General features: G+C 44.5%; 1 protein-coding gene across 4 annotated transcripts in view; it reads right to left on the reverse strand.

Annotated features, from left to right (window-relative positions):
- The window catches only part of LOC135323514 (protein patched homolog 1), a 74,490-nt gene that overhangs the window by 53,451 nt on the left and 6,042 nt on the right, over positions 1-14,997 (reverse strand). For all 4 annotated transcript variants that reach the window (XM_064500636.1, XM_064500632.1, XM_064500633.1 and 1 more), the window contains exon 2: positions 14,453-14,645. In XM_064500636.1, the coding sequence (XP_064356706.1) occupies positions 14,453-14,645 (193 nt within the window). The remainder of the gene's footprint in view (positions 1-14,452; positions 14,646-14,997) is intronic.

The following is a 14,997-nucleotide window of genomic DNA, read 5'->3' on the forward strand; positions in this document are numbered from 1 at the left end:
ACACCGTACGCCTCCCTCCCGCCACGATACGGTCCAACAAGACACAATAACCTGCCTACAATATCATCACATCCCAATGTGGGGATTTAACCACCTCCAATCTCTCTTTAGCCCTACTGGCTTCTTGAAAAACCTAGAAGCAATGTGACCACCTCGACCATTTCTGTCACGCTGACAATTAGATAACTTCAGGCTTTTTTTTTTTTTTAAATGCAAAAAACCCCAACCCAACAACAATGACCATTTCCTACAAATACAATAAAGCTACAGAAAACACCAAAGCACTTCAAAAGGCTTTTTATTTTCCAACCTATCACATAAGTTACACTCCTCACACACACTAGGGATGACTCCAGTGTTGCTGTTACAGATTTCATTAATGCTAACATGGTTATGGATAGCAAAAATAAAGTCACACGTCGGAGACCAGTTTTCATCCTGTCATAGTTCGACAAAGTTCAGGGCAGCGACAAGGACGCAAGCTGTCTGCAGACCCAGGAAGACAGCCCAACAACAGCTGCCTCGGCTCACGCCAGGAAACGTTCTTTGCACCTTTAAGAGCTAAAAATGTTTTTTTTTCTTTAAAAAAAATCAAATAAAAGCTGGTTTTAGGTGTACACCAGCGTTTTGCCTGTAGGCAAAAAAACTGTATTTCTGGTGAGGTAGAACAGACTGCTAAAAAAATGATGAATTTTTTGATGCACTTCTTCCTTGATGTCTCTCTGGCCTGAGAAATCAGAACCAAGTGCATAAAAAGAAAGCAGTACAAAGTGGGGAAAAAATACAAGCACCATTAAAATTGTACAAGAATATACAAAAAAATTCAAAACTTGTACATGTAATTCAAACTTTCCAATTAAATATAAAATTCAGTAGCTGCTTACTGAGCTGGGACACATGTCCTTGGTAACAGGATATGAGCTGTTCACCTCTGGGTCACTGGTTCTAATCCAGCCAGGAACAATAGTGACCACAAGTTGTTTACCATCTGACAGCTGTTTGGTAGCTTATGTGAAATGAGTTGGTGGTCTCAGTCCATTTCCTAGTGGGCAGGTGTCCATATTATAGAAAGCCACCGTCACAATTGCTATCCTTGTTGACCATTTCAACAAAGAGACTGAGGGATGAATAGATATGGAGAGTGAACGATCCTTTCTTCCAAAGAGGTGGTCCCTTCAGGTCAGAGCTGAGGCACAGTTTTTGGTGGAGGAGCCTAACTATAGAATTTTCTGGGTGAAGCATCAAAGAAATAAAGGACTTGAGACTCCGCTTCTTCCTAGAAATCAGGGAGAAGACCTATAGCAAGAGCACACTGTTGTAACACTCCAGCAGTTCATGGTCCTACGCCAATTTACACCAGCTGAGGAGCAAAGCCGAAATTTTTACTTTTCAATAATTTAAGAAAACATTCATGTATTCTTAATAACAGGCCAAACCCCTCAATCATACTCAAAATGACCGAGGCTTCCAGGAGTTCTGCTGAGAAGAGTATGTAAAGGGCTTCAAGGTCTAAACCTAATGATTTTAAAACAGCTGAATATAATTGTTTTAAGTTACTTTAACTTGACTAAGAGCTTCTGCGGGGTAATATGTTAAAAACAATTTGCTGTGTTGTTCCACAGCAGTCAGCTTTCCTCTAGACCTAACTTTTCATTTAACCTCTCAGTGCCCTTTCCTCAAATATGTAATTGTTTTCCTGTGTGGTTAAAAGCAGCATTTTTAAGTCTTTTCATCTGTGCTCCTGGGATAGCACAAGTTTAATCTGTACATGGAGTAGCACAAAATTTGAATATACTTTTTTTAAAGGAACAGAAAACAGTCAAGATGAAGTTCTTCATCCAGAACCTTTTAGGGGATGCCATTTCCTAAACCGTGCTTTTAGGAGACAGCAAAACTAACATATAGAAAAATGAAAGGAATGAACATGTTATGAAACAGGGTACAATTTCTTTCAAGTATTCCCTACCAGCTGCTTGCTGTACCATCTGTTGTTGCCTAAGCAGCTTCCTTCTGAATGGCTTTGCACTGAAGCAGAACTGCTCTCACTGTTGGACACAATCAGGTCAGGTCAGCACTCCCCCAGCACCGAACCTGCTGCCTGTCACAGCTCCCCCCATCTCGATATTTCTTACTGGCCACCAGCTCCCAAGACAGTGCTGCATCTGTCAGGAGGCCCATTTTTCATAGTTTGCTCACTATTCACACCAAGAAGTAAAGAGCACATTCAACTTTGCGCAGGATGCACTCAGAGATTCCTGTCAGATACACTGAGAGTGTGACCATATGGCCGAGTTTGTTCTAAAACACAAAGGACTGGGAAAGAAAGTTAAACAAATGAACAAACCGACCCCACAAAACAGTCTTTACTTTCTGCTTGCAGCTAGCTTGACCGTTCAGACAGTTTTGCTCTGCTACAAATCTCCCCGCGTTGCAGAAACAGTCTATTCTCCCTTTAAATGCAGAACTCTAAGCTGGAGGAAGAGGAGCAGATGTGCTGCCGGGGTAGCGGTGGAGAGCGCACGCAAGCTACCGTCGACTTTAACAACCCGAGTTCCCCGCCATCGCAGAGACTGCCCGAAGCCCCCGCGAGACCAGGCGAGGGCTGGCAGCGCGGCGCTCCGCCGGTGCCTTCGGCCCGCTGCATAACATTAACCCCGGCTCCCTCGCCGGCCTTCGGCGGAGCTGCCCGGGCCCCGCTCGCGGCCCTCTTCTCCCCATTGTGCGGCCCAGCTGCCTTTCATTGGCTTCCCGCTTGAGGCCGCATGGGGCAGAACACAATGGACGGCCCCGGCTTCACACGCGGGCTCCCCCAGCCCGCGAGGAGCATCACGCTGCACTGATTTATTTCCAGCACTGTTCCTTCTCGCTGCATCTGTGCAGGGAAACACACATCACTGGGAGCCACTTTCATGATTTTGTTGCGATCAGGATTAGCTGGATTAGAGGTTGATTCATAAGGACCCCCTGCGGCTGTGAGGAAGTTTCATCACAAGGTCAGTGTGGTGTGAACTATATTCTGTCAACACCACTACTCCTTATAGCCGACTACAAAAAAAAAATACAAAAGAAGAAAGTGGCAAATGTGAAATATATGAATGAACAGTTTACGGCAACAAAGAGATTTACAGATTTCCCCATCAGCTGTTGAAAAAGATGTGTACACTTCAACGCTGTGCTCCTTTAAAACAAGAAACCTGTATTAGTCATTTTTAATTTATAAAGAATTTAGTGGTTTAGGAGGTGGGAGGAACCTGGGGAATAAGTGTAGCAACCCACACACAAAACCACAGAGGAACTTTTGGCACTTATTCTAAAACCAGTCGTGCAGCTTGAAGATTGTTGCACTGTTGAGATTTTATTACATACAACACTGTCACCTTCAAGACTTTTTAATTCCTAGCCCCCTATGTGCAATAAGGAACAGAGACGCAGAAAAAGAAATTGTGGGTCGGAACGCCGCAAGGAGAAGCTGAACTCAAGTTTGTTTGTTTTTGCTCCGCAGAGCACAATTACCAAACTCTTACCTTTCCCCTCAAAGAGTCCCCTCCCCCAGCCATAACGGCACAGCTCGGAGACAGCAACACATTTGCAGGCTGCGTGATGCAAAACAAAATGTAGAGTGAAAGAGGGGGACTTTTGTTTTGTGTGCGTGTGTGTAGTTTGAGGGGGTTCTTCTCCCCTTTCCAACAGCAGCCCCTCTTGCACAGAACCGGGCTGTTCAATCAAAGCCTTATCTGTTATATTTCTGTCTGTCTTTCTCTTCTGTTTAGCGCATTCACCAACAAGAGAAAAGGGGGTAAAGCAATGGAGGCTTTGACCTGCAGCTGTAACACAATACTTTCGCACAGCCCTGTCGACCCCTGACATAAATTTTACACCGCAGCTGGCATTTACACACTTAACATTACCATATGTATAGCCTACTCTGTGCTAATTATGCTAATCACCTGTCTAACTCTCTGCTGCGAAAAATGGTTGTATTTAGCAGTCCACTGCCTACCAATACAGCTTACTGTGTGGCTGAAATGTACATTCAGACGGCCCTGAATGGCAAGATTTTTCCACGTTGCTGGCTTCATTCAGACCACAGAAAAATTTATTCAAGTCAACTGGTTTCGGTCCGCAACAAAAAAGTTACGAGAAAAAAGTGAGTGTGTTCCTGCCCTAACATTCTAAGTCTGCTTGCAAGCAAAATGATAAATCAATTGGTGTGGGAAACAAAAAGGGAGAAAGATTTCTTTTGCAAGCCATGTGAAACTGTAGCCTATTTAAAAAAAAAAGAAAAAAAGAAAAAAAAGAAAAAAAAAGGTCATCCTATTTCCCCAAATCTCTAGAAAGAGCAGTTAATAGATGTTTAGGCCTGATCGCAATTCTCTCAAGTTGCTAGCTTTTATCTACAGTCATAATAAACACGTTTCAGTTTTGTTTCTCCATCTTAATAACTGGCACTAGAATATCATATTTTCTATTATTTGCTTCTTAAAGAGCATCAGTTTCTAAACAGCACTGGCTTCTTTTATGAGTATAACTTCCCCTCAAAAAGTCTGCAGAATAAGACTGGTGTAAATGAAATCAGAATCAGGCTCAAGTGGACAATAAAGACAAACGCACAAGAAACAGCATCCAGGAAAACAGGTCCTTTTAGTAAACCATGTACTTTTCTGCCATTATAGAAAAGGTAACTTACAAAGAAGAATTTAAAGCTGCAATAGGTGGGGTTTATTATATTACCATAGTGCCAGTGGGAAGAGAGAGGTTAAAAGAGTTCCTGAAGCTTATTTATCTTATGGCTGTCTCACAGAGGAGGCTACACTGAGATCTGCATTTGGATTACATTCCTGCAGCTATTTAAACACAGTTTATCACGTACAAATAACTTTCTATAACCCCTTTCCCCTCTGCACACACCTAAGGAAGCTATAGCAACTCAGAGATTTGTCAGATAACCCAAACGTAAATCTGATTACTGCCTTACCCTCGGCAATTTCCTTTTAGGTCAGATTTGTGGAATCTCCTTTCAACTACTTGATATAAATGACACGTTCGTATACAAAACAGAAAGATGTGTAAATAAACCTGCTACATCCACTACTGCCTCTGACAAAGATAAGCACATTGGAAGGTAATTCATTCTCGACAAACACCAAAAGATGTTTAATTAAAGCAAGAACAGCTCTGCAATGTTTATATCCAGAAGGTGCAGTAACACACCCAGTTTTTCCATTACACAGTGTGAGGTCAAGGAGAGCCGAGAGCCCCATGCCTCTGCCGTCCTACTTCCCATCCTTTGTCCACTCCGCTTCCACGTGCGTGGGATCGCTGCTCACAGCAAGGTAGAGTGAAAAGTTTTGCCCGTCAGTAACGGCCTTTGCTTTTCTCTAGTATTTTATATATTACATCCTTGTTTGACTAAATTAAGCAGCCTCTGCCAAGCCACATCTTGCTCTCTAGCATCTCAGTTTCAGTTATTACTATCTGCCAGTCCAAAGCACTAATTTATCTCTGCTTTTTCAGCTCCAAAATACTGGCTGGGCAGCCAAAAATACAAATAACACTACAACTACTGTGCTTATTTCAGAGCGCGTGGATTTCCCCCCACCTTTCCCCCCCTCTTTTTTTTTCCTGTTCCCCCCCCCCCCTTTTTTTTCCTCTCTCTTTTTAAATAGGAGATGGACCACCCTGCTCTCATGGCACAGAACACTATTTACATTGCAATACTTGACTGTGTAATACATCTGGCATTTTTGGGCAGGATTCCTGAGCTAGGGGCCAGAAGCCCTTAAGCAATGATTTAAGGGGGGGGAAAAAAATCAAACAAGTTGACTTAACAGTGCTCATTTCTAGTTTGTTGCACTTAGCTTTCGGTTACTGACTGAAAAGCAGAAACGTATCAGACTGGTAAACAAGAGAAGGCTGTTTCTTTTAATTTATCTTACTGTTAATAAATTAAGACCATACTCCAGTTCAAGGGCTCAGTTCCAACTTCAAGTATATGGGTGTTCAACACTGCACATGTGTCTTAAAATATCAGCTTTTTCTTGCACATGAGCAATATACAGATGTTTCAAATATACAATGATGACTTGTATATTTGAAGCTGGAATGAAGTTCTGTACAATTCTCTAAAGGAGCAGCACCTTTGCAGAAGGAGTCAGGTTATGGTTTTCCTCATTCCCTTACCTCTTATATATTTTGCTCAAGGACTGAAATAACTAAATTTTCACAAAACCAAGCAGAAGTTAAAGCCAAGACATTCATTCTAAAAACCAAAATTAAAATCGTCCACACATCAAAATGTATATATGGTCAGCAGTTTCTATAAAGGGCTTTCTACCTCAGAAAACTACTACTTCTGCCAAATTCAAGATGTTTACAGCAACTGAGGTGATGCTGAATAAAAATAACAGAAAAATAATAGCAAGTAAATTGTATTTATGGATATTAAAACTTCCTGCTAAAGAAAAAACTAAGTTTACACAGCTAAAAAGAAAAATATATATTTTAAAATTCTGAATTCAGCATTATTCCTTGCAATTCTACTCCACCTATTTCTAGTAAAACCCTGCCACGCACAATGGGCCAACGTTATTCCAAATCGACATCACTGGATGAACATCAAGGATGAACACAGCTTATTCTATCTGGCATTCATCCTATTTAGCATATTTTAAGTGGAATAATAAAATAGCATAGATCACACAAAACAGGAGCAAAATATTTTCCCATTCTCCTTCTTGATCCATGGGCAGAGAAATAAAGCAGCTATTTTACTATGCATTTTCAGCGCAAAGACATCATACTTCATCTCACTGGGTTCTCTCTTGTGAGGCACCATCTCAGCAATGTGCTCCCCCAGTAAAGCATCAACAATACAAACTTACGTAGTTGTCTATCAGTAATAGCGAAAGCCATGCATCTTTCTGAACTCTGACAGGAGACCACACTGCTTACTGCACAAAGCCGTTAAGGAGTTTTACCGGTTTCTTCTGGTTTTCCCAGATAGTTACTCACAAACACACATGGGGAAAGACGCCCTGCACAGCATAAGCCTGGAGAGATTAGAGAACCAAAGAGAACTGAGGATGTATTAAAGACAAATATGGAAGATTAAGAAAAATATATACACCACTGCCATCACACAGGGTAGACATAAAAAAATAATGAGCTGCTCAGTAGGAATCCACACTTCAGCTCCTGCTGCACTCCCAAAAGAGCAGCCAGGACCACGTACATCCTCACCTTTGTCTATAGGGGGAAAAAAACACTATGCAAAGTTCAGTCTTCCAGGCTTTACTCTATATGCATAAGGAAAAAGCTTGACAAGGAACAGTACTGCAATGTCTATAACCAAAACAGTACTTTAACCAATCAGAATATTCTTACATAGCTAGCTGTGGGGCAGAAAACTTTACAAGCACCATTTTACCTGAGCACTCTCAGGCTGAAGAGCATAATTCACTGTTATGTTAACAGGAGTCGTGCATGAAAGTCCATGAGTGTCAAGATGAGAACATATTCCATTAGGCACCAGAAGGAAAGCAACTGCAGACACATTAAAACTAGGATCCTAGTGGACGCAGCTCTAACAGGTCATAGGGAGGTCAGCTTTGAAGGAGAAATCCAAATGAAATATAAACATGGCATTGTGGAAACCAGACAAATCTCCCATAGCTTTGTCCAGCCAGCACTAATCTAGGCATCAGCTGTGGTGCATAATCTAAACAAAGGGATCAGTCGGTTCTTACATCTGGAAGCTGTCATATTTTGGAGCCTCCTAACAGTTATGTGTAACTGAAACATCCACTTGCGTGTAATACTCTTTAAATTTGTTGAGTGGTCCAGAACCATTATGTGCCTACACTGTGTAATATTACTACTTTCTGGGGAGCCTCCACAAATACTATTTAATAACAAGGCTTGGACCATCTCTTCCCATGGGAAAAATCAATCATGAAAATAGATGGAGACAGGGTGAGGAGTCAGTTTTCCTTAATGCACTTTCTGTTGAAAGCAATTTTGAGTGGCCATTGCTTTTAGAGTTCACCCTCATCTGAGCCCGGTGTCTTCCGGGGAATAATGAGAAAGGAAGGCTTGTTCTATTAGAAAAGAAAAAATCCACTTAACAGGTAACAGGAGACAGTAACAGACCTCAGACCACTCACCAGCACCTTTACAGGGCACCACAACTCCAGCAGGAGCCATACATACTGCTGAACGGACCTCACCTACATTGCCTCTGTACCTGCTCAGCAGCAGCGGCATAGGAGGACCAACAGGAAATTAATGTGGCTTTCCACTGTACTATTTCACTCCTGGATTTCTACACAGAAATCTCCAAGCTCTCCAGCACTACAAAAATGCCCCCTCACTGTGTTCACGAGCAGCAAAATCCCCAGGGTGCAGGAATTCTCTCAAAGCTCAGAAGAAGAGGGGAACGGTGCAGCCGAGGCAGCTTCCTCTCTCAAATATATACGTGCCAACAGAAAAGAAAAACAGACCCTTCCAAGCAAGGATCTGTGGGGCCCATTCTGGCACAGACACTAGCCACAGCACGTTAAGCTTGGAGAAAAACACCAAATTACCTGAAGTTCCAGAAAATTAAACTTTTCTGAATTGAAAAGCAAACAGGAGTCACACTACTGTGCATTTAGAGCATAGGAGGGGTGCCAGTTCTGCAGAACAAGGCCTTCCTCTTGCCATTCCCAAAGCAGGTACAGGAGGGGGGCACCTGCCATGGATTGCCGGGCGTGCTTTTGTACAAATGCTGGGCAAAGGCCTGGCTACACCAAAGTCATTCCTAGTCCTGCCACTGTCATCCACGACTTCAGAATTTCACCTTTTACCTTCTCAATGACCAAAGAACAGTCATGTGCAATACCTTCATTGTGTTAAAACCCTTAAAGATGAAAAAGGAATCTTAAATACTTCTATTTTTCTTTTTAAGTATGAGCTTTTCAACAATGAGTATCAACCTTGACCCAAGCAGGCTGTATCTAAATAGAGATGGTGGCTTGTTCTCCATTCTCGTTTAACCCTTGGCTTCTCTGAAAAGACTTTTGCGAAAAATTAATTCTTCTAATAATTTTAGTAATGTGGACACCTGTCAAGATGGAAACTGACACAGACCCCCAATAACTCTGAATTTAATAGCTGGCCTTTGAAAGAAGGCTAGTATGTGTCCATATAATGAAAATCCGTTGCACCTCTTTTCTTAACATATTTTAATATACGGAATGAGAGGGAGTTCAACTCCACTGGAACATAACATTCATCGTCCTGATCCTTTATCCAGCTTAAGTATTAGAATTTGACGGTAATCTTCAAAATAGAAGCATGGACTGAAACACTCTTCCATTTTGATCAATTACCTTCAAAAAGACTCTAAACTTTGAAAATCTATTGCCTGGATTTCCACTCTTTGGCTGTCATATGGGAACACCACTGCTGCTTTCCCATTTGAGAGACAACACAGCAAGCCACAATTTATTCAAACAAAATAGCAGACTTGGAAGTTTTCCAGATAAAAAACTTTTCAATGAACCATTATATACATGTTGAGGGATACAACACAGTATTGGAGAGAATTCAGAGGTAAGTAAGCTCTTACGTCACCTGATCCCTACAAATCTAATGGATTTGGTGTCACCTACCACGTGCAATCCAACTACATCAACTTCAATATTTATTAAAAGCTGTGTTATAACCAGCAGCTAGCCATTTACCAAACAGACAAATAGAGTAAACGATCAAAAGAGCTTTTTGTGTTCCTTTGGAGCTAAATCCCACTTCACCCCTCTGCCGCACGGACAGGGCCAGTAATCACAAAACGTGATCAGAGACACAGGCTTTGCTAGATCCCCCAGACTGCCCCACAGCCTACTGACGTGCCACCTCCAACTCACCAGCAGAGTAACTTCTGTTCTTCCGCCATCTGCTCTGCGTCACTGTAGCGATGCAAAGGCAAGCACATCTAAAAACACTACTATTCCACTACTGTGAGCAAACTAGGGGGAAGGGTGCAGAGAGAACTGAATTATTACCAACTGGGTCAATTCCCACTAACTGTATTCAAACAAAACATGCTACTTTAGCCCGCTCACATAAATTCATCCCCTTGAAACAATAAATCCACAAAGATCTGTTCCACTACCTTTTTCTCCCTGTTGTTCCTCCAAAGAATACTAGCGTAAAGTTAACTGACAGCATTAGGCAGAACTTGCAAGTAACTTTCTCCTCCGCCTGCACTTGATCTTGCAGTTACGCAAACTCAGAATCCATGGAAATAACACTGGTTCCTGAAGCACCAGCACACTTTCTGCATCTTCATCTCATTCTTATGTTGCACAGGTAGATTAATATATTTTAAGACAGGCTATATATATATATACAACAGTAGGGGCACTGCATTTCTGCTCCTTTAGAGCAAAAGGAAACAATACTACAGGCAGCTCAAATCTTCCCTTAGAAGCTGTTTCTGTCTTACATGCTCAATGCTAATTCACTCACAATTAGAATACACTTATTTTGTTCCAAGCACCAAAACTGAACTTACGTTGTTACTGAGACATTTTCCTCTCCTCCAGTCTGTCCTATCCCTATCCGTATCACCCACCTTCTTGCTTCCAGCTGGCTTAAAGAAGGGGCTCTGCATATTAGACCTTGGTTAGCTCTGTGAAAGAGGCTGGCATCAGAAACAGTTATTTTCCTTAAAGCAGGAAAGATTCAACTGAGCTATAGCTGGTGCAAAAACTGCAGAAAGCCAAAAAGGAAGGAAGGAGCAATGTGATCTTTAACCTCTTAAATAAAGAAAAAGGAAGAACAAAGAAAGTCAGGGGAAAAAAAAACAAGACAATGGTGACATGAAATGAAGTATCAAGGAACAAGACTGGAGTATCTCTACCTTTATGATCTGCTCCAGTCAATGCGCTCAAGTAGTCACATTTCAGGTTCCACGTAACAGAATCCTCTCTGGAGCCATAAAATCATTTTCTTTTGCAGACTCTACAGAGTCTGCAAATTTACATGTGTGACTGCTGCTCAAATATCATGTTCTTTTAGTGCTGACCAGAGTGGCAGTGGAGAACACTACCAGTTACAGACACGACTTCTTTTCCATGCAGTGTACTTCATAGTTATGAATGGATGTTTCTGAAACCACGCGTGCGCCCAACAAAACTCAGTCACAGAGGAAATCAGTGCAAGGCCCTGTTTGCTCTCTCAGTGGTGTATGATGGGTAAAGATGCTAAACAGACTCTGTGACTCCAGCATGCATGGACACCCCCCAAAAGCAGATCCAGAGCCACACAGTTTTAGTTGAAAACAGAACTCCCATTAAAATGCCAGTCCAGAATTTGTTTGCCCAAGAAACTAAAATGAGCATCCCACACTAGCAAGGTATGCAGAGCTGACAGCCCCGATGACGGGCTGACAGGAGACACATGAGAGTCCTGGTCACCAAAGGCGCTAGAATCAGACTTTGAGAGAGGAGCACTTGGGAAGCAGATTAAGAGCATCAGCTGTGGGAAACACAGTAATAACTGAAGTACTCTGAACAGCAGCCAGAGCAGGACTGGGTTTAAAAAAAAGCTCCTCTACAACACTTAGTGCCAAGAAACGATTTCGGAGGAACGCCACTTTGGTATCAGTAGGCTCACAGTAGGCCAAGTGTGTTGGCACAAGTTGTGAAGGAAGAAGACTACTACAAGAAAATTGAAAGAATGAAGCTTTGGAGATCTGCTTTTCTTTTTCTTGCTTGGAAAGTTTGCCTACCAGGTGGGTTTCTGAACTTCTTATGTAAATACTTCAGCCATAATAGCTTCAGGCCCAGACTACTAATCATTTATCTTGGAATGTGGATGGTCTTAAAACTCATTCAAACTTCACTTGGCTATTTTTAATTAATTGTGTTATGGTTTTAGAGCGATCGTTTACTTCTAGCGAACTTCAGTGCTGTATTATGTTCTATGCTCCATGGTATTCAGAAATACACCATATAAAACCGGTCTCCTTATATAAATACTGACAATTTATTCAGCCGTAATCATTGTAAAAAGCTTTAGTAGCAAAGCAAAACTCATTTTATTGCAACTGTTACTTGAAAGACATTACAAGTTATTTACCATATTTGGCCAATATGGCTTAGTCCATTCAAACTCTTAAACAAAATATAAAGGTAAAATAAGAGATTTAACTAAATTATAATTAAATGGTGCAATTCAGTCACTGCTTAAAGAAAGTTTGATCTAAAGGGTTCCTTGGTATAACAGCTTTCACAGTGTATACTTTAAATAGTAAGCTTACGAGTTAGGTATATACATGCACAGAAAAACAAAAGTTTGGTCACTGCTTTCTAGTCATGCATAGGAGGAACAGCATTTTCCACACCACCTCTTTCTATGCCATCTCAAATTCTGACTATGCACCTCTTCTGCCTATACTTTAGCCAAGGAAGTATGCAACTGCTATATAGGTTTAACACCCCTGTTCACAACCAGAACATTTATATAGTTTCCACAGAGAAAATACCAATGAGCAAGCCCTTTTGTGCTGATGGTCATATAGTGCTTGTCTGAGAAGACCAGAAATTGATTTAAATTAAATTCAGAGTATTTTCTTTCATCTTAATTTGCTAACCCTGTTCTGCACACTAGAAACAAAGGGGTTTCAAAATGCAGAGTTTTAATATTGACATTATTTAACTTCTGTTACGAAAACTAAACTCAATGAATGTGAAATTAGGTCAACTCTGACAACCAACTGCATTATGAGTTAATCTTGGCCATGAGAACTCCAAGGCCTGTTTCATCTAGGCTTTATACTAGGAACTTCCCCTCTGCCTCCATGAAGCAATAGTGACATGAGAAAAGGTTGAAGCCATAACTGACCTAAACAGCTATTTGGCAAATCATATTTTTCCTTGAGAAATGTATTTTTACTGCTGGGCCACTCACACACGAGTTGCCAGCACATTAATCAGGCAGTTTCTTTGGATTAAACTGTCTGGAAAAGCAGGTGGCATAAGGTGGGAGCACCCTTCCTGGTAAGGTGGCATAAGACAAGACCACCCACCCAGTGATATCAGGGTAATAAACCTCAGGAAAGAGTGCCGGATGAGACTGCAATCAAATATGGTTTATCAAACAAACAAAAAAAGGCAGAGGCAAAATAGTAAGAGCAAAAATTGACAAAAAAATTGCTGCAAGGGAACCTCACAAAGAATTAAGAAAAAAAAGTGAAAGAAAAAAAGATAGTTACTAATACAAACAATTGTGAGTAAAGCATATGGCTAATGACAGGCAGTTTCTGACTGCCTATCTCTGGCTATGGATGGGCTCCCACAGTCCTTGCTCTTTCTCTGGTCTGTGGGAGCCCTTCTCCCTGTATTTAGGTCCCGGGAACGCACGTACCAAGAAAGCCCAGCTAGTAACACATCGTCTTCCAAAGCAGAAAAACCAACGCTCACTAAATGCCCCGTGAACCTCATCCTGACCCCAGTATGGCTGGCATCCGCCAGAATGAAATCCGGTCCTAGGTGCTACAGCCCATCCACAGGGCAAGACAGACCACATCCACCATACGTGCGCGCACACACACGTACTAGCAGGGCGCACTTAGGCAGCTCTCCGTTAACTTCCACAAACCCCACTGCAAGCTACGCCAGACTCGCGTCAACCAAGGCAGCCTGCCTTTACAGCGACACAGCCGAAGGGGGAAACCTGACGCTGCGCAAACGTCGCTGCCCCGCGGCCCCCTCCGAGCGGCGCCCGGCGCCAGGGGACCCCCCGGCGGCGCCCCGCGGCCCCCCGGGCACCGGCACCTCTCCGTCACCCGCCCGCCGCGGACACCAACGGCCGCCTCGGGGGGCGGTGCCCCCCAACGGCCGCGCCGGGCTCCGCTTCACCGCGCTCGCTCTCGTTCCCTTTTTTTGGTTTTTTTCTCCTCTCTCTTTTCTCCATCTTTTTTCCCCCTTTTTACACTGAGACAAACGTCTCCCCCCACAGCTGAACGCTGTCCAAAAAAACAGGACCACACACAGCCGCCCGCCCCGCTCCTCGCCGCCCGCCCCCTCCCCCCGCCGCGGCCGCGCGCACTCCCAAAATGGCGGAGGGGGGGGGCCCGCCGCGCCGCGCCGCCCGCCGCCTCCTCCCGCCGGAGAAACACCGCTACCGGCACCGCTGCCGCCGGCGGGCACAGCCCGCAGGGGGGCAGCGCGAGGCAGCCGGGACCGACAGGGCCGGGCAGCGCCGCCGCGGCCGCGCTTCCCCCGACCCCCCCCGCAGGCGGGGAGGTGGTAGCTGCCGGGCGCCCCGCCCCAACGTACACACGGCGGCCGTTGCGGCTCGCCGGCGGCGCCCGGGCCGGGAGAGGCGCCTGGGGGCCCACGAGCCCCGCGTACACCGCCCGCTGCTGCTGCTGCTGCCGCCGTCGGGGCCGGGGCCGGCCCGCGCTTACCTTCTACCCACAGCTCCTCCACGTTGGTCTCCAGGTTGGCTGCCCGTAATCCCACAGCGAAAGCCCCGAAAATGAGGAGTCCGACCACCAGGAACTTCCCGCAGTTCCGCTGAATGTAGCAGCCCAGGTTAAACAACAGTCTCTGAAACTTCGCCCGCAGCCACAGCGGCGCTCTCCTCCCCGTCGCTCTCCCCTGCAAGGCAAGCAGAGGTTAGCCGCCGCCGGGGAGCGCCGCCGCGCTCGCTCCTTGCGGGGCCGGGGCGGGGGGGGGGAAGAGCCTCCCCCCTCCAGAAAAAACCCAGATCAGCAGCACACACAGCCGGGGGTCACGCACAAACGCCTGGGGGCTGAGGGCCCCCGGCAGCAAGCCGCGGGGGTCTGGGCGCCCCGAGGAGGAGGAGGAGCCCCCTGCCCTGTCCCCGTCCGGCCTCTCGGAGGGCTAAAGCGGGGGGGAGGAAGGAGGGAAAGCCCCTCGGCGGCGGTGCGTTGCCCCGTCTGCCAGCGCCGATCGCGGTGCACGTGGTGCGCAGCGCTGCGGGCCGCCG

This window comes from Dromaius novaehollandiae, chromosome W (genome assembly GCF_036370855.1).
Source record: "Dromaius novaehollandiae isolate bDroNov1 chromosome W, bDroNov1.hap1, whole genome shotgun sequence".
Lineage (NCBI taxonomy): Eukaryota > Metazoa > Chordata > Aves > Casuariiformes > Dromaiidae > Dromaius > Dromaius novaehollandiae.